This window comes from Hemicordylus capensis, chromosome 16 (genome assembly GCF_027244095.1).
Source record: "Hemicordylus capensis ecotype Gifberg chromosome 16, rHemCap1.1.pri, whole genome shotgun sequence".
NCBI lineage: Eukaryota > Metazoa > Chordata > Lepidosauria > Squamata > Cordylidae > Hemicordylus > Hemicordylus capensis.
This window is the reverse complement of record NC_069672.1, coordinates 11,407,665-11,431,341: the sequence shown is the minus strand read 5'-3', so window position 1 is coordinate 11,431,341 and position 23,677 is coordinate 11,407,665. Positions and strand designations below refer to the sequence as shown.

Sequence of the window (23,677 nt, the reverse complement as noted above, 5' to 3'; positions counted from 1 at the left end):
TTTAATTTAATTTATTTATTTATCATATTAGTATACCGCCCCAAACTTTGGGCGGTTTACAATAACATATATCCAGTTAAAAACATATACAAAAACTTAGAAAACAATTTAACAATCGGAAAATAACCAGAAATTGAAACCCCAAAATGTAGGAAGCTGAGAAAGCTTGGGTGAAAAGGTTTTAAAAAGGGATTAGGCCGCTGCATTAAGGATAAGATCGTATGTGGTCCCCAGTATCCCCTCTAAGGCAAGGCCGCTCAACACTGCCCCCCCCAGCTGTTTTTGGACTACAACTCCCATAATAATCCCCAGCCACATTGGCCAATAGCCAGGGCTTGTGGGAGTTGTAGGCCAACATATACAGGAGGGCCAAAGTGGAGCAGCCCTGCTCTAAGGTGTGTGCACGTGCGCTCAGAAGTTGTTGGGTTTTTTTTAATGTCTGCTCATTTGATTTTAGATCTCACTCAGGTTGAATCAGCAAGGCTTCACTCTGAATGCACATGCCTTGATACTGCCACCCAGAACAAAACTAATTCCACATACAGATGAGAAAAAATTAAGAGGGACCACTGGCAGTCACCAGCCTCGATAGCTGGAAGTTTCAATTGGGTTCCGGGTTGGGGGGGTCTCCCAAATGCCAGGTGCTTGGGAACTCCAACCGGGGCGTGGGGGGCGATTGCCCTCTCTTTCCCCACTTTTGGGTTTCCCAGATGCATCTGGTAAAACCACTGCATGAAGCCGGCCGCTGGGCTGGATGGGGCTCAGGCCTGATCTGGCAGGGCTGTTCAGAGGCACGCCTAATGCGAGGCGTCTTGTTCCCTCCTCTCTTCTTCCCCAGCTGTTGTGCCGGAAAAAAATGCTTTGGACATTGCCCTTCAGGTTCCACCAGCTGAGTGCAGCGTGTCCCCTGTTCCCGGGACGTCCCTCCCGTTCTGGTGTTCAAACCGTGCTGTGATTGGTGGAGCAAAGTCCATCTCCCGGGAAAGCGGGGGTGTGAACACATCCTTAGAAACAACTCTGAGTGCCTGGCGCCTTCCTCCACTTAAGTTCCTTGCCCCCCCCCTTTTTTTTAAATGTTTAAACCAATGCAAAGGTGGTTCTTTGCAAATAGGCAGGCTGCGGGCTCTCACACGGCCCTGTTGTAGTTCAGGCCAGGAAGCAGGTAAGCCTTACAACTAGACCAAGCCGGTCTCTTGACCCAGAAGGAAACGTGTTCCCGACCCGCCCATTTCGGAGCAGCTCAGATATCTGGCCCCCGGAGACTCGGTGTGAACACCCATCCTTGATTTGAGCATCTAGACTTGATTTCCTGCCCAGCAACTCTCGATCCGGGGGTATCTGGGTTTGCGGGGGGAGGCTTGTACGGTATCTCGAGCCCTTGAGACTTGTGTGAAATTGCGAGCTGCCCAGATCTGTTGCCTTATCCACCCCTTTCGTGGGATGGATGCAGGATCCTCGTAAAAAAGGGTGTGGTCCTTCCGAGAGCGCATTTGGTCTAATGAGGCATTTTCCGTCTTCACCTTGAATGCTCCCTGACCTAGATTTTTTTAAAAAAATATTATTAAGCGAAAGGGAAGATAAATACACTCGAATAACTGAGAGGTTTGAATTATACCGCAGCTGAAAACATTTGTACAGGATTTAGGTATTAGCATCTTGCTAATATCCCTTCTGTAGCTCAGATCTGTTGAGAGCTGGGATGTATTTATAGCTCTCCCTTGCCCGTGAGATAGCCGAGAACAGCAGAGGGTCTCTGGGGGATAGCCACTCGCCCCCAGCAATCTGGGGCTGCAGCAGGCCTGCACAACTCTGGCCCTCTAGCGGCGCCTGGACTACCACTCCCCATGGACGATGGGGGTTGTAGTCCAGCCAGCGTTATGCAATCTATAGGTAATTCAAGGTTTCCTACAATTTCCATTCTCTCTGGAGCTGGATAGGAGATTAAAGGGAGGGCATACGACTGGCCAAAGAGCAGCTGTGTGACACTTGAGGAGTCCCAGCAGCTGTTCAGAAGTGAAGTTGGCTTTCTGTGGGGCTGGTCTACAGTAGCACATCAGTCGGATGAGAGCAAAGCGAGGCTCAAGCTGCCGAGTTTGGAGCACACCAGTAACTGGTGCCCACGTAAATCGCCCTAGGAATAGCCCCTCTGTAGACGCAATCAACAGATTTGGGCTTGTGCACTGATTTTTGGGGGGTCTTGAAATTATCCTCGGTGGGGGGTGTGGCTTGGAGCAAGGGGTTGCCTTGGCTGTCCGTAACGCCTCAGCTCGCAACGACTCTGTTTGCCTGGGCAGCATTTCAACTGTGTGTATGACTGGCGGGAAAACATTAAACCTGAGAGCCTGCTCTTTACAGTAGCTGCCGTTTTTCATTTTGTCCAGGCTGCCTTTTGAAGGGACCTAACCACTCCACATTGCTCTCCGAGGGGCAGGGCCCGGGCAGTACACCTAGAGCTTGCATTTGGGTGCCAGTTGGTTTCCCGGCCTGTTTCAGTAGGGATTTGTCCGTCGTGGGTATCCCACATTCCAGCAGGGGAAGAACTCGGGGCCTATACCCTTTGAAGCCTCCCGACAGCTTTCTTGCGCACCTAGTCCTCATTGAGGTGGGTGGCCCTGTGTGTCTGGGCAGACTGCAGCCCAAAGCTGCTAGTGGAATAGAAGAAAACCCCTGGGTGGGACCGCTGACCTGTCTACATGGGTGTTTCCCGACCTCATTTCCCCTCCGCGTGACTTGACAGCCTTCCCTGTGCATTGTGGAGCTAGTCGGCTCCAAATCCAGGGAGTTCAAGCCGCTGCAGAAGGTGGGAGTTTAAATCCCCAGCTTTTGCCACCGTCTTGCTCCTGTGTGCGTTGGGAAGGGAGTGCCCTCCTTTTCTGGTGCGTTATGGAGTGTGTCCACTGTAGAACGCCCCACTTCTATAGTGCCTGCCCGTAGCACACTAACCAGTATCCCGTGGCACACTGCTTTAATAATGGTCATGCCTTGGTATTTGTACAGCACTTTCAGGGGTTCACAGCACTTCACGCATATGACCTTATCTTGACGTTAGCCCGGCAAGGTAAGTAGTAGTCCTTTCCCTCTCTTGCAGCCGAGGAGCTTTGTCGCAAAGCCCTCTCGTGCGTCCTTGGCAGCTGCGAGACTCGAATTGGGCTCCCTGGTTCGTAACCACTAGGCTGCAGCAGCTCTCGAACCCGGGGCCCGTTCCCAGCATTGACCAGCAAAGGGACAAGGAGGGCAGCGAGGCAAGCCATGGCTTCTGTCCCTACCATCGAAGAGAAACATGGCCTCTGGATTAGAAGGGTCCATCTAACCATGATAGCTCAGCTAATATAAAAATGGCTTCACTATTTTTCAAGGGAGGGGGGCTACTTTGGAAAAATAAACCAAATCGCCCTTCAGTGCAAGAGTAGTTTCCCACCGTGCTGACCTCTGCACAGTAATGTGCTTTTCTCAGTGTTTGGAGGAGGGGGGGCCTTTAAGAGAGATGGGGCCCCTCTCTTAAGAGCTCTAGGAGGAAGGCGCTGGGGCGGGCTGTGCTTCCCAGTACTCCGTGCACGCCTTCCAAGGTGGTGCAGGGGCTCAAGGGCTCCGTTTCCCTTCAAGGAGCCCCCAACACCAAGCACTGAATTGGGTGGTATGCCTGATTCCGTTACCCTTGGCATTGCCCCTTGGAACTCCCTTGTAGTCTCCCAACCCCATTGCAGTGGGTCACAGGACAGAATGGCTTTGGCTCCAGGGATACTGGTGCCAGCAGGATTGTGCCGAATATTCCACTGCGGACCAAGTTTCACATTGGCCCAGTGAACCACGAGGGAGCCTGCTTGGGCTTGCTGGGGGCCGCCACGGGTCCCTGGGCCTTAAAATTTAGAACGCCTTGATAGCCCCAAAGGGACTTCTTGCCCGGTCTGCTTTTTTTAAAATCGGTGGCTATCGCCAGATCTTGTGGCAAGGAATTCTGCAGATCTCTTTATGTGGGAGGAGAATTGTCTTCTGCCTGTCCTGAACTCTTGTCTGATCCATTCCATGGAATGACCCTGGCCTCTATAAGAGGAAGAGACCTTCTGCATCTACCTTAGAAACGTCTGACGCTGCCCCATACCAAGCCGGACCATTGGCCTGTCCAGCTCAGTATTGTCTACCCGGACGGGCAGCAACTCTCCCAAGGTCTCTGGCAGGAGTCTCTCCCAGCCCTATTGGAGATGCTGCCGGGGATTGAACCGGGGACCTTCTGCATGCGAATCAGATGCTCTAGCACTGAGCCACTGCCCCACCCAATTAGTAGCAACCTATCCCGTGAGCCCTGGCCTGCAGGCTGAAGGGGTATAACCCAGGCTCTAGGACTCACCTCCGTGAGGACTGGTCCACAGAAACGTCCTAAAAAGAGAAGACTCTCCCTGTATGGGTAGACTCCCTCCCTCCTCCCTGCAAGATGTTGATCATCTTGATGGGACTAAGAAAATGTGGGGTTTTTCTTTCTTTCTTGGGCATTTGAGAATCAACATGACGTTGCCTGTTAATCTTGTCTCCTGTACTGAGAAGCTTAACACCATTAAACAGAAAAAAAAGCATTGGGCTCCCCCATCCACACTCCTGGAGTTGCTTCTTTTAAAAAAAAGGTTTGGACCTCAAGTAGACAGAAAAGCAGCCACCCAGCGCCCCCGAAGGGGGAGGGAAATGGGGCAGCCTGTTCCCATTACTCCTGGAAATGCTCTACAATAAGGCAGCATTATTTATTTATTGAGGCGCTAGCCTCAAGTTCCGTGTTCTAGCCTGCAGCTGCAAAGATGACGGGCTACCTTAGGGCAGTGCCACGGGTAACGGAATCAGGCACGTTACCACTTTCCCCAGCGACTGTAGCCATAAGCAAAGTTTCAACTTTATGCTCTCTTGCCAGTGGGTATATCTAACGTCTCCTCCTATAAGGCCATATTTTAACAAAACCTTTAAATATTATAGTGTTTGAAACTGGCAGAGTATGCCGGCAACGAAATCGGAGTTGTTTGGCATTGTTGCTGATTCCATGGCCGACTTACTTTACTCATTTCAGATTCTATAATACTTCAGGTTTTTGAGAAGAAGAAGAAGAAGAAGGCCTTCTCTGGATGTCTATGTAATATGAACTTGAGAATGTGCTTATTGTTACGGTTGTAAAAGTAACCTGCCTGATTCCGTTGCCCTTGGAATGGCCCCTTAAAACTCCTTGTAATCTCCCAACCCCCTGGCAGTGGGTCACGGGGCAGAATGGCTTTGGCTCCAGGGATTTGGGCTGGAGGGCAGGAAGGGGCATTGATGTTAAAACAGCTTTATGTCGTTCTTCCCAGACACCATCGCTGTTTCTCTGTCACGCCCCTGGTTCCGTTTGCTTTCAGGTGGATTGAAGGCCTTCTTTCTTGCAGCCTTCGGTGTCCAAAAATAGCATCTTCTCTGAAACATGTGCAAACTTCTGTGTTGGTACCGCGATGGTATATGGGATTCTAGGCCCACATCTGGGCACCACAAGTGCTTTGCCCCAACAGGGATCAACCAACTAAGGCTCTGCTCACTAGCCAGACATTATCTGTAGTTGCCAGCAACCCCCCTCCCTTCCCTCAGATTCTTCTCTGGCTCGCAGGCAGAGGGTTTAGCAGGTCTCCTGCCTTTTGCACAGGGAGACGGAGAGGGTAAGAAGCAGTGGGAGCCCTCCTCCTGCTCAGAAGGGATTCCTGCTATTTCTTACCTTCTCAAAAATGGCAGTGGGGAGGAGACCTCTGGGGAGGAGAGTCGTGTGGTGCCGGGTGTCCTGCTCACCAGGAGGCTGGGGGCACTAGCCACTGGCGAGCTGGCAAGTGGGTTTGTAGATGCCCCTGCTCTACTCTAGTGCAGCGTGGAAGTTGGCTACACTATGGATGTATGCTGGAAGGTTTTGGCTACCCTCTTCCCCCCCACACCTCGCCATCTCCAGACCATCTTGTCAGTCGAGGAATCAGCCATCCCAGCCAGGCAGGAAGAGCTGCAGTGGCGGACGCCAGGAACCCAAGGTAAAAAGCTGCTTAGGCTGACTATGTAGGGAGGCTTCCATTTTCTTCTCGATGGGGGGAAAGTGGCGTGGGGAAGGAAGAGGAGGGGGCAAGAACCCGTATGTGTGAGAGGCAAACGAGGTCATATGGATGGAGATCTCATCTGGACAAGGCATAGTTAGGATGCTTGGAAGCATAGGTGTAGGTTCTAAAGTTGTGCACCACTGAAAATATATTGGATCGGATTTTGGAGATATCTGAATCGGGTTCTGGGGCTCCTGGGAGTGTCGGATATCGAATCGGAGTCCAATTTCTGCTTGGAAACGTTAAAAAATTAGGTTTTTTTAAAACATGGAGGTCCATGGTGGGGGTTTGAAATTCAGAATAGATAGAGGGCAGGATGATAGGAGCCCCAGTAGAGAATGTAAAGCGAATCTGTTTCTAATGACCCTTTGGATTTTTCAAAATGTCTAAAAAGGTGCTAAGACTGGCTTGTTTCGAGACAGGACTTTACAAAGTGTTTTGTTCCCACGAGAATAAACCTTGCCTCTTTCAAAGATCTAGGCCCAGCCATTCACAATTTTTACCAACTCCTGGAGCTGACACCATCACCACCCCGCCTACAGACCACCATCCCACCTCCGACGTAGAATACTCTGCCCATTGGCTTCATAAAAAGTAATGCCACCCCAATTTTCTGCCCCACACTTTATATCTCTGAAATGGATGGGGATAGGGCTTTGAAATCGGACACACACGGAGGACAGGTTGACGTGACTCTGTATATTTAATTTGAAGTAATTTGGGTAATCCCCTGGCTTTTAATGTTTAAAAAATATAGTCAGGGGCAAGCTGGCAGCAGAAACAGACTTTCTCTTCTGCTTCTCTAACCCCTTAATGGCGGAAAGCAAAAAAGTGATCCTTTTTTGCTTCCCACAAGAATGAATCTTGCAACTTAGAAGCACAAGCAGCGCTTAAGGAAATTGGTTTAAAATCAGTGGATTGACTAAACCACTTCAAATTCAATACAAGGGGTCCCATCATCCTGTAGTGTGTGTGCCCCTTTCAAAGCTCTAGGCTTGGCCATTCACAATTTTATCCCCCCTCACCCACCTTTCTCCATTGAGGTCTATGGTTTTTTAAAAAATAAAATCTAGATCTCCCCACCCCCACCAGGATTTTAAAATGGTGGCTTCTGGATGCCATTTTGTAATTTCGGCACTAATTTTGATATTTCCAATTCAATATCGGGAATCTGATATTGGATCGGAATGTGCCCGGTTTTTCGTGACATCAGAACAATTCCGACCTCGCAATTCCAGCCAGGCCCAGGCCTAGTAGGTGCCTCCTGGCACGGAGCTGTAGGATGGCTGTAGTTGTCGCTCAATGGATCACGCAGCTGCCTTGCATGCAGAAGGTCCCAGGTTCAATCCCTGGCAGCATCTCCAAGGAGGTCTGGGAAAGAATCCTGCCTGGAGAGCTGCTGCCAGTCAGTGTAGACAATACTCCACGATCGTCAGTAACTTCATATTTGCATTCCATTTCACATAACAGATGGGTAGGGGTCGGTGGGCAACTTCTACACCCAATTGAGTGCCATTCTTTTAAGAAGCTTTTCCGACATCGGTGATGGAAACTCCACCCCGTTGATGCTCTCAATTCCACTGCCTTGGGAATTGTAATTCTGCTCGGGCCCTGCTTAAGGCACAACTTGGGTGCCCCAGCTGTTGTCAAACTACAGTTGCCTTCATCCCCGGCCCCAGCGGCCAGTAGGGACGATGGGTGTCATAGTCCCACATCTGCAGGAGGGGCAAAGCGCAGCCCTAGTGAAAGGGAAGCAATCTCACACCGCTCTGCTTTCAGACTCGGCAGTTCCAGTGTTCCTTCGGGGACATCGGTGCTAGGTTCAGAACGTGGCTTCAACTTCTTCCTTGATGAAGCGGGGTGGGGGTGAGGAACTGATGTAAAATGACCCAACATGAGATAGCATTGTGTAGTGGTTAGAGCGGACTAATCAACGGCTACTAGTTTGGTGGTTATAGGCCACCTCCAGCCTCCAAGTTGCAGGAGAGAGGGCATGCCCTCGGCTCTTCCCTGAGGCATCTGGTGGGCCATTGTGGGAAACAGGATGCTGGACTACATAGGCCTTGGGCCGGATCCAGTTGGGCTGTTCTTATATTCATACGACTAGAGTAAAAAGACCCCAACTGAAATCCTCACTCAAGCAGAAAACTCATTGGGAGCATTTAGGCTCCCAGCCTAACCGACTTAAAAAGGGATAACTTAATAATAACTGATAATAATAATAATTATTAATTACCCTGCACACTCTCTCCTGCTTTCTAGCAACCAGCCAGATCCCCGAGCTAGGAAGAGAAATAGATGTTTGCTGTGAGACATCGTTGCTGGCACCACTTGCTACCATTTGCTGCTTGGGAAGATGGAGGGAGCTATTGGCCAGTGACCATGACAGCTGATAGAGCCTCCACGTCAGGGGCAGTGTACCTGTGAAAGCCAGTTGCTGAAAGGAAGGGAGAGAGGTAGCCCTCAATGTGAAAAAGGACTAGAAGCTTCCCCTGTGTGGAGACGGGTGCAGTCAGGAAGATCAAGGTGTAGGCTTAAGAGTAAAAATGGGCAATTAGGAGATGTTGGCCTTAGCCCAGCTCCTGTCAGAAGGGGAGTATTGCTTGGCAACCCAATGCCTAGCCCAGAGATGAGATGGAGAATCATAGAATTCTAAAGCTGGAAGGGACTCTGGGGGTCCCAGAAACTCTGTTCGCAAACTCCTAGAAAAGGAGAGTATGTGGCAGACTGTTCCGCTGCCCAGTTGCTCTTGCAGTGAGGAAATTCCTCCTGCTGCCCGGCCTGGATCGGCTTCCTTGTGATCCCAAATGTGACAGCCCTTCAAGTTCAGATATCTGGAGCGGCTCTCTCCTTAGCCATCTCTTCTCTCGGCTAAACATACCTAGTTCCTTCAACGTTTAATCACAGGACTTGCTTTCTTGACCTCTCACCATCTCCATTCCAACCCCATTCCAGGTTATCAGTCTCCTCAATTATTAATATATATTTTTAGCAGCCCCATAACAAATTGTTCTCTGGGCAGCTCGCAACAAACCAGTAAAAAAAAAAAAGTCCAATAAAAACACAAAGCGAGACAAATTGTATCTAAATACGATACAAAACATTTTTTAAAAATCAATCAAGAGGGCCTTTTTGGTGGTGGCACCCTGTCTAAGGAATAGCCTCCTCAACCGGCTCTAAAAGAACAAAGTGACAACACCAGACGAGCTTCACTGCGGAGGCTATTCCATAGACAGGATGCCACCACCGAAAAGGCCCTCTCCCTGGTAGCCACCCATCGCACCTCGTTTTGCAGGGGTGCTCGGATCAGGCCCTCCGAAGAAGATCCTGAACTCTTAGTTGGGACATATAGGGCAAGGCGCTCTCTCGGCTGACTTGGTCCCAAGCTGTTTAGGGCTCCAAAGGATAAAACCTGCAGGTTAAAACACACTTCCCAGAACATCCTCTGTAGCAACTGTGGGCCATGGTGATGAGAAACGGGGTTTGAGGCACCATGGACTGCTCCTCTAGGCTCATCCCCAGTCACCCTGAGCTACCAAATCCCTACCCAGCATAACAAAATGGCGGAGGAGAGATGGACGGATAGGGGCAAGAACTTCTGCTGCTCCTATAGGTTGCTGTTTTGCCATGGCAGGAAGGAGAGGACCCACAAGTGGGTCAAACTCTGCCTGAAGGTGGGATCACCAACCTTTCCCTTTCTTTGGAGAGAATGCACAGGAGGAAAAGAGGAAGATTCGGAGGCAGGGATAATAGGGCACCTTTATCTTTGAATAGCATAAAGTGTGCCGTCGAGTTGGTGTCGACTTGTGGCGGCCACAGAATCCTCTGGTTGTCTGGTAGAATCCAGGAGGGGTTGACCATTGCCGCCTCCCACACAGTATGAGATGATGCCTTTCAGCATCTTCTTATCTTTGCTGCTGCCCGATGTAGGTGTTTCCAATAGTCTGGGAAACAGACCTGTGGGGATTTGAACCCGCAACTTCCGGCTTGCTAGTCAGCTCATTTCCCCCGCTGTGCCATTAGGTGGCTTTTGAATAGTGTAGCTCTACTTTTTCTGCTTGACAAGCTAGTCCTACCGAAATTCCCTCTTCACTACCATCGTTAATCCTGAGATTATTCGGAGTTGGTTTAGTTGATATCATTTATGCCTTGCTGAGGGAGGGCAGGATATGCCCCTGATCCCTTGGTGGTAGTAGGCTGGTCTCCAACCTCTCATGGCTGGGTAAGGTGATCAACAGGGTGGTGGCTAGCCAGCTTCAAGTGGTCTTGGGGGAAATTGATTATTTAGACCCATTTTGAAGCCGGCTTTAGAGCAAGCTATGGGGCTGAGAGAGCCTCGATCGGCTCGATAGATGACCTTTGCCAGAGAATGGATGAAGGGAGTGTGACACTGTTGCTGCTTTTGGATACCATCTTTCATGGCTTTCGATACCATATATCATGGTACCCTTCTGGATCACCAGTCAGATCTGGGAATAAGTGGTTCCGTTCCTATCTCTCGGATAGGTTTCAGATGGTGGCACTTGGTGACAGTTGCTCTTTGAAATGGGAGCTGATGTGGAGTTGCTCAGAGCTCCATTCTGTCACCAATACTTCTTAGCATCTATGTGAAACGGCTGGGTGAGGTTATCAGGGGATTTAATGCTGGGTGCTATCAGTATACTTATTACACCCATATCTCTCTCTCTCTCTCTCTCTCTCTCTCTCTCTCTCTCTCTCTCTCTCTCTCTCTCTCTCTCTCTCTCTCCACGTCATTATCAAGAAATTGCATTGTCTCCCTAAATGCCTGCCTACAGGTGGTAATGGGCTGGATGAGGGATAATAAATTAAAGTGGAATCCAAGCAAGACAGAAGTGCTCATTGTGGGGGGTTATACTCTGGAGGACTGGATAGAATCTCCTGTTCTGGATGGGGTCACACTCCCCCAGAAAGAACAGGTATATAGTTCCGGAATGCTCTTGGATCCTGGTCTCTCCCTGGTGTCTCAGGCTGAGGCTATGGCCAGGAGTGCTTTTTACCAGCTTCGGCTGATATGACAGCTCCACCCGTTGCTTGAAGAGAATGACCTCAAGACAGTGGTGCATCGGCTGGTAGCCTCCTGGCTCGGCTAAAGCAATGTAATTTGGAAACTTCATTTAGTCCAAAATGCAGCAGCCAGATTGGTCTCTGGGGTAACTCGGAGAGACTTGATCCAGCAGGGCTGTTCTTATGGTCTTATCCAGAGGGTGGGATGTGTACGATTAGATGTTAAGGCCAGGGTAAGGTTGACATCAGGAGGCGATTTTGGGGTGGGATCCCCAGGGCGATGCTAAAGCATTCTGTGAACCGTTGCTCAAGGCCAGGGAATGTTGAAGGATTTGGGACAGGCTGCAGAATTACATCCTCCAGTTTGCAGAAATGCGCTCCATCACCACAGCTCCTTGTACCAACGCAGACCATAACCACATAACCAGGGTTTGCACCTCAACCAGGTCTCTCTTTTTTAAAGCTGGTCACAAACCAGGGTTAGGAGTGCAGCGATCTATTTTCATTTGCAAAGAGCCAATGGCTAGGGACATGTGGCTCAGTGAGGGGAGTACATGTCTCAAGCCCCAGTGAAGCATCCCTGCCGCCCCCCAGCAGAGGGGCTAGATGGCAGTGTTTGTGTCTGCTGCCGCACGATCCCCCAAGAGAGCTGGTGTGGTACAGGGGCTCAGATGGCAAATCTAGACTTTGCCGGTTCATATCCCACCTCTAACGTGCTAGATAACCTCAGGCTCCTGAGCTCAGCCCTCCACCTGCATTATAGGGATAATACTGGCCTACCCTACAGAGCTGTTGTTGTAAGGGCGATGTCAGGATGGGAAACACTTTGTGCGCTCAAAGCATGACGCAGATCCTTGGGGACGGGGCTGTAGCTGTCTGTCTTGTGCCTTCGTGGGCTCCCCTTTGCCAGAGGTACGAAAGGAAGTACTCTTCACACAGCACTTGATTGATCTCTGGAACTCTCTGCCACAGGATGTGGGGGATGGCCACCAGCTGGGGTGACCTTGAGCAGGAGAACAAGTCTGTCAGTGGCTACTAGTCCTGATGGCTATGGGCTACCTCCTGTTCAGAGGCAGGGTGCATCTGAACACCAGTTTCAGGGGAGCAACAGCAGGAGAGAGGGTTTGATTTCATATCCTGCTTGTATCTGGTGGAACACTGTAGGAACCAGGATGCTGGACTTGATAGGCCTTGGGTCTGATCCAGCAAGGCTGCTGTTAGAGGTCATCTGTCAGGGATGATGTATCAGGGGTGGACTAGAGTACCTCCATGGGCCCCTTCCAGCTCTAACATTCCATGGTTCTGTTTGGTTTGGGAGGGAGAACCTTGAGCATGCCCAAATGGGCTTAAGAGTGAGATCAGGACTGTTTCGGCCTCCAGTTTGAAGGTCAGGTGTTCCCTTTTTCCAACTTTCAAAAGCAAAAAAGCATGATTTAAAAAGAAAAAAAACCTTTTCCTTAACGCTGGTAACCTCAGCTACACACAGAACGGCATTTTGCACATGTTGGACAGAAACAAGCGCATCAAGCCGCGGCCGGAAAGATTCCAGAACTGCAAAGACGTCTTTGACCTGATCTTGACGTGCGAAGAAAGGGTCTACGATCAAGTAGTAGAAGGTAAGGTCCAGCCTTTCTCTGGAGCAACGGTTTAATTTGTGCCTGGTCTAAGCTACGGACGGGACTGTGCATTCCGTTGCAACCCAGTGGGAATGAAGAGCAATGTGGTGGTGTTGACAAAATTCACCTTCCTGTGAATCTCGCCTTTCAGATTGGTGTTTTAAAAAACAAAAACAACAAACCCCAAGTTTGAAAAGTGGTGTATAAATCTCATTAATGATTAACCTGTGGAACTCCCTGCCACCAGATGTAGTGGTAGCGATTGTTTTAGATGTCTTCCAAAGGGGATTAGACAAGTTAATGGGGGAGATGTTTAATGCCTATTAGCCCTGCTAATAGTGGAACCTGCATGTGCAGAGAAAGTATACCTCTGCACACCAGTTACTGGGAAGCGGGCAATAGCTAGTTCCCTTCATGCCCTACTTGTGGCCTTCTACAAGCATCTGGGTGGCTATGGCTGGCAGCTGCAGGGGTTCTCAAACGCGGGCTCCCAGATTCTGTTGGACTATAGTGCCCATTATCCCCTGTGATGATGGCAGAGGGTGATGGGAGCTGTAGTCCCAACATAATCTGGGGGACAGGGACTAAATTTGAGGACCCCTGGGATACTGGATTCGATTTCTTCATCTGATCCAGCAGGTTTGGGTACGGTTGATGGTTCCTTACCCCATAAATCAGGGCTGCTCAACTTTGGCCCTCCTGCAGATGTTGACCTACAACTCCCATAATCCCTGGCTATTGGCCGCTGTGGCTGGGGATCGTGGGAGTTGTAGTCCAAAAGCAGCTGGACAGGGTGCAAAGTTGAGCAGCCCTGCCATATGCAAGGCAGAAAAGAAAATCTCCATACGTTCTGAATTCCCTAAAGGTGGCAGAATTTTGAGGCCTGAAAGGGGCACAATACAAAGTGCTGGTTATAACCTATAAAGCCCTCAACAGCCTAGGCCAACGGTATTTAAGAGCACTGGAAGAGTGCTCTTAAATAGAGAGCACTACTCTCCCATTCATATGCAAACCAGGGCAGACCCTGCTTAGCAAAGGGGACAATTCATGTTTCCTACTAAAAGACCAGCTCTCCTCCCCAACACAGGAAGCTGCCATATACTGAGTCAGACCATTGGTCTGTCTTCTGCATGATCCCCATCGCCTGCTGCGTCCATCAGGGGAGGCTCGTCTGTGGCTACCTGCATGTCGTCTGGTGGCCACCCAGGGACGGGCCTTCTCTGTGGTCGCCCCGAGACTTTGGAACGCGCTTCCCGCGGGAATAAAGAGTCTCCCCATCTCTAGCGGCTTTTTAAAAAGTTTCTAAAGACTCGTCTTTTTTACCCAGGCCTTTTAGCTTTTTCACTTTTCACTTTGGGGATTGTCTGTTGATTTGTTTTAAACTGTTTTTAGTCTTTGAGTTTAATGTTTTGGGGTTTAAAATAAACAAAAGATGGCCGTGAGCCGTGTTCCCTCTCCAGCTAGGCTCTGCCCACGCCCTCGTACATTAAGCCGAGCTGGCTTGGAACTTCCTCCGGCAGCTCCTAACGAGCGGCCGTGGGGTGAGACGGATGACACGGCCGCTCTCCTCGGCTCGGGCTGCACACAGGGAGCCCTCTCCGTCCGCACAGGGCTCATTTGGCAGCAGTTAGGCCGGGCCGCTCCTGGCGTTTTTAATTCTCCCGCGACCCACCCCACTGGCTCTCCTCCCCATCAGCTCAATTTCTCCGTCTTAAGTGGCACAGGGGAGAGCGGGGAACCCCGCGGAAAACTCCCGCCAGGAGCAGATGATGAGATGTTAAAGCTGGCCCGAGTTCCTCGCTCGGGTGGAAACGCTGCCCGGCACAACACGCACCCCGCATTGCGCTGTCCGCGGCCGGGCGTGAACCACACCTTGATTGTAGTGATTGTGCATCGCTACAATTGGAGTGGATCACAATCTGCTCTTGAGGCCCCAAGGCATGGCTGCACACCTTTGGCCCTCCTGCACGTGCTGGACTACAGGTCCCAGCATCCCTGGCCGTTGGCCACTGTGGCAGGGGATGATGGGAGTTGTAGGAGAGGAAGCTGGTCTTGTGGCAGCAAGCATGGCTTGACTCCTTAGCTAAGCAGGGTCTGCCCTGGTTGCCTATGAATGGGAGACTAGAAGTGTGAGCACTAGAAAATATTCTCCCCCTTAGGGGATGGAGCCGACACTCTGGGAAGAGCAGAAGGTTCCAATTCCCTCCCTGGCAGCATCTCCTAGAGAGGGCGGAGAGCGATTCCTGCCTGCAACCCTGGAGAAGCCGCTGCCAGCCTGGGTAGACAATATTGAGCTAGACGGACCAATGGTCTGACTCAGTATATGGCAGCTTCCTGTGTTGGGGAGGAGAGCTGGTCTTTTAGTAGGAAGCATGAATTGTCCCCTTTGCTAAGCAGGGTCGGGCCTGGTTTGCATTTGAATGGGAGACTACATGTGTGAGCACTGTGAGATATTCCCCTTAGGGGATGCAGCCGCTCTGGGAAGAGCATCTAGGTTCCAAGTTCCCTCCCTGGCAGCATCTCCAAGATAGGACTGAGAGAGATTCCTGCCTGCAAACTTGGAGAAGCTGCTGCCAGTCTGTGAAAACAATACTGAGCTAGATGGAACAATGGCCTGACTCAGTATATGGCAGCTTTTTATGTTGCAGGCGGAGGTTCCCCCCTGATGTGGCTGTGAAAGACCCTGCTTCAGCAGCAGACATTTTCTCCTGTTTTAATTCTCAGCACACCCTTTCTGCACCTCAAGACACACAGATTTATCGTCGGCGTCCTTTTTTGTGTTTATTTTTTGGACGAGAGCCTGCCTCGTCAGATGCCTGAAGTGCTGTCTTTGGTTATTCATCTGCCGAAGTGGGCTCTAGTCTGAGAAGGCCGCCCCGGTGAATCTGTTAGCTCTTGAGCTTCGAGGTGGCTCGCTTGCCTGTTGTATCAGGGCCCGACTAACAGAGCTGTCCCTCTGGACTTCTGCATCTGATGAGGTGTGTGTCTTCAGCTCGGTGAACTTGTAGAAAGGAGGTGAGAGTTAGATGTCTGCATTGTGTGGCTCAAAGCTGCATCTCGTACGACGCTGCCACATAGAGTCAGACCACTGCTCTGTTGGGCTCAGTATTGTCTACACTGACGGGCAGCGTCTGTCCCTGGGGGTTGAACCTGGGACCTTCTTCGTGTAAAGTAGGTGTTGTCCCACAATGCTCCACAAACCCCAGTCTCCATATCGTAGTGTATATGATATGATTCCACAAGATGCCGTTTTCTGGGGAAAGGATGTTTAACTATTATTAGGCTAGTTTCTAGCCCTCATGGAGGTGAAGATGGGCTTGCAGGCATCTGAGAAAAGTGGTCTGCGGCTGAACTTGAGTGCCCTGCAGAGGTCTCTGTGATAAGGAGAACCCGCCTGGATTATGCAAAAATAGAAACTTGCAGAATTCTGTGCTGCTTGCCCAGAACTCAGATTCCCTGGTTGCAGAATATTAACCCCTTATTGCCTGCCTTTCTACAAAAGGTACTCGAGGCAGCTGATCTTCTGGTACTGTCGGCACAGACCCAACTTGAGCGAAGAGGTTTTGATTTGATTTTCCCGGCCACTGATATCCTATTGGTGTTTATATTTTGCCTTAGATTTAAATTCAAGAGAGCAAGAGACGTGTCAGCCTGTCCACGTGATCAACGTGGACATCCAGGATAACCACGAGGAGGCGACGTTGGGAGCTTTCCTTATCTGCGAATTGTGTCAGTGTGTAAGTATTGCCTTCTCCCTCTCTCATTTTTGGCGCGCGTGTGTGTGTGTGTGTGTGTGTGTGTACGCACAGGGTTTCACACAGAGAAAGGACACGGAACCCACACAGACTAGAGCGAAGCAGAGATCACCCCCAAGCCTCGATTTTCTGCTTGCAACGAACATAATGAAGATATGTTCCCACCGTCGCCCAACAATTTACGTCCCTATGGACCCACAATACCACTCCCATAGGGGTCATTTGGTATTTGCACAACACGAGGGAAGCACATCATGCATACAGTACACAGTACCGTTTGGTCTGATTGCAGCAATCTAGGAACACGGGAAGCTGCCGTATGCTGAGTCAGACCCTCGGTCTATCTAGCTCAGCATTGTCTACACAGACTGGCAGCGGCTTCTCCCAGGTTGCAGGCAGGAGTCTCTCTCAGCCCTGTCTTGGAGATGCTGCCAGGGAGGGAACTTTGGACCTTTTGCAGGCAAGCACAGGGATGCTCTTCCCAGAGTGGCCCCATCCCCTCAAGGGAATAGCTTTCACTGCTTGCACATGTAGTCTCCCATTCAAATGCAAACCAGGGTGGACCCTGCTTAGCAAAGGGGACAATGCATGCTTACTACCACGAGACCAGCTCTCCTCCAAGAGAGACCTAGCAGGGGTTCCAACACAGGGCACTAGTCCGACTCCTAAAATTTAACAGTGTGTTAATGTCTTAATTTTGTGCTAAATGATAAACCGCACAGAGGCGTGGGCTTTGGGTGGGCATATATGACAGCGAATGTTTAGATTCCGCTTTTCAACAAAAGTTCCCAAAGCGGTTTACATAGATATAAATAAACGAAATGGCTCCCTGTCCCCCAAAGGGCTTGCAGTCTGAAAAAGAAACGTAAGAGAAGACGCCACTGGAGGGATGTTGTGCTGGGGATGGATAGGGCCAGTTGCTCTCCCCCTGCTACAATAAATAGGTCAAGTGAATGAATCGCTTCTCTCCTCTCTGCTTGCTCACAGATACAGCATACGGAAGACATGGAGAATGAAATAGACGAACTGTTACAGGAATTTGAGGAGAAGAGCGGAAGGACATTTCTGCATACGGTTTGCTTTTATTAAAAGCCCGCCTGCCTCCTCCTCCTCCTAGGCCTTACTGCAGACGAAAGAAGCATGCATTAGTTCTGATTTGACTGGACTCTTCTCCCCTTGGAGAGCGAATCTACAACCTATTTTTCCCCCCTATTGTTGCTGTTTAATTTTTCTCCTCTACCCCAATGTGTCTCTTGTTTTTTAAATATTCTTTTTGTTGGTGTTTTGGAACAAAAACACAAGCGCGAACTTTGCTGATGGAGAAATGAAAGGAAAAGTATACATAGAGGCTGCTTTATTTAAGAGAGTTTTTTTTTTAATCAAGATTTTTTTTTAAAACCCGTCCCCTATATGTCCTCCCTCCACCCTTCCTTATCCATATCCTACTTGAATTATTTTAAGTAGGGTTTTAATTATAAAGAGAATATTTCTGGGACGATATCATAATTTCCAGCATAAATATCCTTATTTTATTTCAGTTGCTCAGGAGTTGGTTGGGTGGTTTTGTTTTCTTCCCCCAGGGGGGAGGGTTTTTTGTTTTTTGTTTTCCTTTTTAATTGAACGGCTGGGATATACAAAAGTATGAATGGAATATCTGTATATTATTAGGAATGAGATTGGAGATCTCCAATAAATATAAACACCTCAATTTCTGTCCCATTTCTTGTTGCACGCATCCTATATCTGAAAGAGTCGGAAATGCTATGATCCATATGGATGCATAATCTGAGCACTTGGGGCAAGAGGAGAAGTGTCAGCTGACTTGGGGTAACCAGCAAATACATCGGTTTCTCAAAAAGCTAAATTTAAAAAAAAAATCCAAAGGCCCCCCCCGCAAATCTCAAAATTGCCTCCGTGGATTGGAATGTTCGTGGACACGGGAGGAAGTTAACAGACAACCAGGTGGGCGGAGCAAATGGAACTCATGCTCCTGCACAGGCTCTAGTGACATACACCCGCCAGAGATATACAACGACGTTCTGTTGTGGGTCCATACTTATTCCCAGGGACCTATACGAATACGTCAAATATTTATAGACTACTTTTCAGTAAAAGTCCCCAAAGCGGTTTACACAGATATTAATAAGTAAATTAAATGGCTCCCTGTCCCCAAATGGCTCACAATCTTTTTTTTAAAAAAGAGCTATCTTCTTGTCCTTTTTGAAGGACCGTGTATATGGATTGTCCTGCAGAAATAAGGAGCAAGTTTTTAAAGATTTGAACAGGTTCGGGCTTCAAAGTTGAGCACCTCTTTTCCTTTGTGTTCTGTACATTTCTATCCCGCTCTTCCTCCAAGGAGCCCAGAGTGATGTATGTGGTTCTGTTTCTCCTCACAACAACCCTGTGAAGTAGGCCAGGCTGAGAGAGAAGTGACTGGCCCAGCGTCACCCAGTGAGTTTCATGGCTGAATGGAGATTTGAACTCGGGTCTTCCCGATGCTAGTCTAACATCCAGTTCTAACCACTACACCACACGGGCTCTACCCTCACTGTTTTGGATTGTTTTTGGAAACCGCAAGGAATGATGCCATTTCCACAGAACGGGCGTGATCGGGTTTTCTAGGGTTGCTCCTGTTTTGCAGTATTGCCGCTGTATTTCATCTGGACAACACTTCCGAAAGAACTGGAAATATGGTGATCTTTATGAGCGGAGAACCATTCACTTGGGGTGAAAGTGGCAGACTTGGCCTGCGGATATGTCGGCAGCCGAAATATCTGAAGAAGAAACCCTGAAAGGGCCCCAAACTCCCCTGTGTTAGTCAATGGGCTGGAATGTCCATAGGGTTAGAGTGTAGTTTTAACAGACAAGCCGGCCTGGAAGGAGCTCATGGAATTCAGTGGCAAGGAGAGGGGAAGGAGGACTTGAACAAAAAAGGAGGAGGACGTTTCTCAGCTTGAACACTCCCTCAAGACAGTCGCAAGACCTACTTCTGAGGGGAGGAAATGTGTGACATGCTTTCATTTTTTTCTCACCAGCCGTTTCAAAGCTTGGTGTTTCCGAGAGGGAATGGGGTTGAAAAGGAGCTGGGACTGAGCACCAGTGTCCCAGTTCCCCGTCACAAAGTGCCCAGTAAACTGTGGGGGGGGGGGAGGGTTGTATATGAAGCAAGACCCAAGTTACAGCAGCGATCCCTATCTCTGTTGTTAACTTCCGTTTGTTCACCATGCTCAGCTAGCGGGCTCCTGGCTCAGGTAACCGATGAACACAAGGGGTACACTGCAACATCCCGCTCACCTGCTTGTCTGTTAAACGGCACTCGGAGTCCACGAACATTCCATCCCATTGCTAAGATGAATAATGGACGTCGTTCTGTATCAATTCACAGAAGTTTCTGCCACTCTTAGCCACCCTGTTAGGTATGTCCTGACCTTGGGATGTGGACATCAAGGTCAAAAGTGGGTAAAATGCCAACAAACCACTCTCGGGATAAATTTGGGGGTGGTAGAGATGGGTCGACTCTAAAGTGATGAGCTGTTCTTATTTCTTACAAGAACATGGCGGTGCTCCATGAATTTAATGGATTGCGCAGTGGTGGCAGGTGAGGGAGGGAGGGAAAGATGCACATTCATTAAAAAATATATATATCCACCAGTTTTGTTGGAAGCTTCACAGCTGTGCAGAGGGCACTGGCCAAGGTTTTCACGCAGGTGAATTTCCGGAAGTAAAAAGTCGGGCGAGTCAAATCAACAGGGCCATGTGAGTGTCGTTAGATCTTGTGATCCTGTGGAAAGGTGGGAACCAGTCGAGAATGGTGGCACCAGGCATAGACAGAGCCTTGCTTCCTTTGACATTCAAAGTCAAGTTTCTAGCCCCTGGGTTATACTGGGCTACATGTGGGCTGACGCCCTGTGGAAACCGCTGAATGATACCAGGCCAGACAACCGAAAGGAATCAAACTTCACACCGTGCAGAACTAAGCTATGGAATTTGAAAGAATGAATGAATGAATGACTTAATGGCTTTATTATGATCATAGATGAGACGTAAACACAACAAATTATGGAATTTACTGGTGGCATTCTTCTCTTCTCATGCTTCTTGTAAGCTTGGGAGGCATTTCAAAGTCAAGTTTCTTGCCCCTGTGATGTGTGTGTGTGTGTGTGTGTGTTTTGCCAGAACCTAAGGGGTATACTCGTGGGTCAAATGGGCCGTAACCCCAAGTTTGGCTTTAAAAAAGCCAAACCTGCCAAGAGTAAATGCTCCTTGGGAAGCAAGCAAGGGTCAGCTTGCTGCCGAAAAGCTGTTTCCATGGCAGGGATAGGAGCCATCTTTTTGGAATGCCCCAAGAATCATAGGAAGCTGCCATATACAGAGTCAGACCACTGGTCTATCTAGCTCAGTATTGTCTTCCCAGACTGGCAGCAGCTTCTCCAAGGTTGCAGGCAGGAATCTCTCTCAGCCTTATCTTGGAGATGCTGCCAGGGAGGGAATTCAGAACCTTCTGCTCTCCCCTGAGTGGCTCCATCCCCTGAGCGGGATATCTTCCAGTGCTCACATGTGGTCTCCCATTCAAATTCAACCAGGGCGGACCCTACTTAGCTAAGGGGACAACTCATGTTTGCTACCACAAGACCAGCTCTGCCACCTGAGGCTGACTGCCTTATCTTGCCTTGTGAAAGATCTGCCTAAAAGGTTGCCAACCTTATTGGAGATGGGCCTGTAGCTCAGTGGAAGAGCATCTGCTTTGCACGCAGAAGGTCCCAGGTTCAATCCCTGGCAGCATCTCCAGGTAGGGCTGGGAGAGACTCCTGCCTGAAACCTTGGAGAGCTGCTGCCAGTCAGTGTAGACAATCCTGAGCTAGATGGACCAAGGGTCTGACTCAGTAGACGGCAGCTTCCGATGTTTCTGTATCTGGCCCGGGTCTCCAGGAATCCTCATCTATCTCCTGATGACTCTTGAAAGGAATCCTGGAGATTTCAATAGCTTGAAAAATACTGAGTGGAGGAGGATCTTCCGGAAAACCTTCAGTCAAAGTTGGCAACCAGAGTTACTAAGATATATTATATTAATGTGTGGGATTGCTCGCTCACCACCACCACCCCGCCAAATTCGTCCAGCTGTTGGGAGTCAGTTTCCATTTGCTTCTAAGTATAAGCAAAGAAAAAAGAAAACCACATAATATTTAGCGGCCTCTAGAGAGATGGTGGTGAGTGGTGGTATCTTCCTTCTACTAGGTCTTTGGTGGACCGTTCCCAATTCAGTGCTCAGCCTGGCAGCCGGGGTGTGTGTGGATCTCTGCATGTGTAATTATTCTGCCCCCTCCCCAAAGAAATCTTTCATCTTAGCCAAACTTATGTCTGAGGCTGATTAAAGACAAATCCAGAATGTGTGTGTTTCATCTTGCAGCGCTAATGGAATTTAATTGTCTGCTGGATTTGTTTGCATAATCTCCTGTTAGGTAAAAGAGAAAAATGGCTGCCCATTACAGGGAATGCTGGAAAAAGGCAAAAAAAAAGATTGTTGCCTAATTAAAATTAGATCCCATCCTTAGCTTTTAGCACAAATCATCATAGGGTTTTCTCTTTTTCCCCCAAAGCCAAGAGAGGGATAGAGAAGTAACTGTGGACTAATTTGACTTTATCCACACAGGATCACACTGTTCAAAATTGGGGTTATCTCTGTTCACCTCAAGGTTGGGTTCAGTTTCAGACTCTTACTATTTAAGAAGGGGTTCAGTGAACCCAACTGGACACTGTGAACTGATTTTAGATGCATTTTGTACAGCAAAATAAAGAAATGACAAAGCTAACCTTATAAAATGAATGCGATGTTTAAATCGGCGGGGGTGGAGACATATTTTTAAAAACCGACTTTCTGAGCAATGTTGTGGAAGGATGTTGCAGGGGAGCTGGTCTTCTGGTAGTAAGCACGAATTGTCCTGATTGCTAAGCAGGGCTCACCTTGGTTTGCATTTGGATGGGTGACTGTAAGATATTCCCCTTAGGGAATGGGGCTGTAACTCAGTGGCAGAGCATCTCAAGGTAGGGTAGGGAAAATCCCCTCTCGGAGACCCTGGAGAAGCTGCTGCCAGTCAGTGTAGACAATACTGAGCTAGAGAGACCACGGGACTGACTCAGTAGTCAGTGTCATATATTCCTCAGGTGCACCCATAGCTCAGTGGCAGAGCATCTGCTTTGCTTGCAGAAGGTCCCAGGTTCAGTCCTTGGCAGCATCTCCAGGTAGGGCTGGGAGAGACCCCTGCCTGAAACCTGGGAGAGCTGCTGCCAGTCAGTGTCGACAATACTGATGGATAGATAGATAAACTTTATTTATCAGACAGAGACAATACTCACAATGGTCTGGCTCGGTAGAACAGCCAGAAAATTCTGTCCAAGGCAGAGGGGGTCTGCCAGCCGCGCCCGAAGCTGCCAGCAGAGGGCGCCAGGGAGACCCTCCGCTGTGGACCATTTTTAACCCTCTGCTGCCCTGTGGGGAGAAAAGCGTGGCTGGGCGCCTCTAGGTTCCCTCTGTGTTTTCTTTGGGGTGGTGGTTTTTTTTTTGTTTTTTTTTTTTTGGCAACTTGATGCTCAGGACAGGAGCGCTCAACTTTGGGATGGAAAGTTTCCCTCTGCGGGGCTGCAAACCTCGCCTGCAAACCTCGACTGCTGCAAACCCCCCAGGGCCCCCACCCTCTCTCAGGACCCCCTTCTGAGATCCCCAATGGGTCCCTGCCTGCCTGCCTTTCCAGTTCATGCCTGGGTGGGGGTGTGTGGTCCCCCCAGAAGGGGCCAACCCCCCCCCGCCCAAGCCTTCTCACCGCGGCATCTTCTGGGCTGGGGGGGGCGATCTGCAGCAATCTGATGCCAGCCGAGGTGTGATGCCCAAGGCAGAGAGGTTGGGGGGCGTGCGGGCATGGCAAAGCCCCCCCCCCACGACGACGACGCCCTTCGGATCCCGCAGCATATTGAGGAGACGGGGCTGGGAAGGCGGAGAGGAGCAGGCGTGTGGCTTCTCTGAGCAGTCAGCGAGCGAGAAGCCAAGGCGGGGGGGTGGAGAGCGCGGTGGGGGGGGTTAGCAAACAGAGAAAATCTGCAGGATCGCTCTCTTCTCCCTCCCCACCCACGGCCAGGAGCGGCCGGCTGCTGGTTGAGATGGAGCAGCGCCATCTCCGCTAGGTAAAAAAAAGATATATATATAAAA

General features: G+C 49.6%; 1 protein-coding gene and 1 non-coding gene across 2 annotated transcripts in view; both read left to right on the top strand.

The window, feature by feature from the left end:
* SSU72 (SSU72 homolog, RNA polymerase II CTD phosphatase) overlaps nucleotides 1-18,184 on the top strand; it is a 43,047-nt gene extending 24,863 nt beyond the window's left edge. The window contains exons 3-5 of the mRNA XM_053281103.1: nucleotides 12,582-12,721; nucleotides 16,340-16,458; nucleotides 17,464-18,184. Of these exons, the coding sequence (XP_053137078.1) occupies nucleotides 12,582-12,721; nucleotides 16,340-16,458; nucleotides 17,464-17,565 (361 nt within the window). The 3' untranslated portion in view covers nucleotides 17,566-18,184. The remainder of the gene's footprint in view (nucleotides 1-12,581; nucleotides 12,722-16,339; nucleotides 16,459-17,463) is intronic.
* A 3,002-nt stretch (nucleotides 18,185-21,186) lies between these two features.
* On the top strand, nucleotides 21,187-21,261 carry TRNAA-UGC (transfer RNA alanine (anticodon UGC)). The gene has a single exon. It is a non-coding gene; the product is annotated as a tRNA-Ala (tRNA).
* The last annotated feature ends 2,416 nt before the right edge of the window (nucleotides 21,262-23,677 follow it).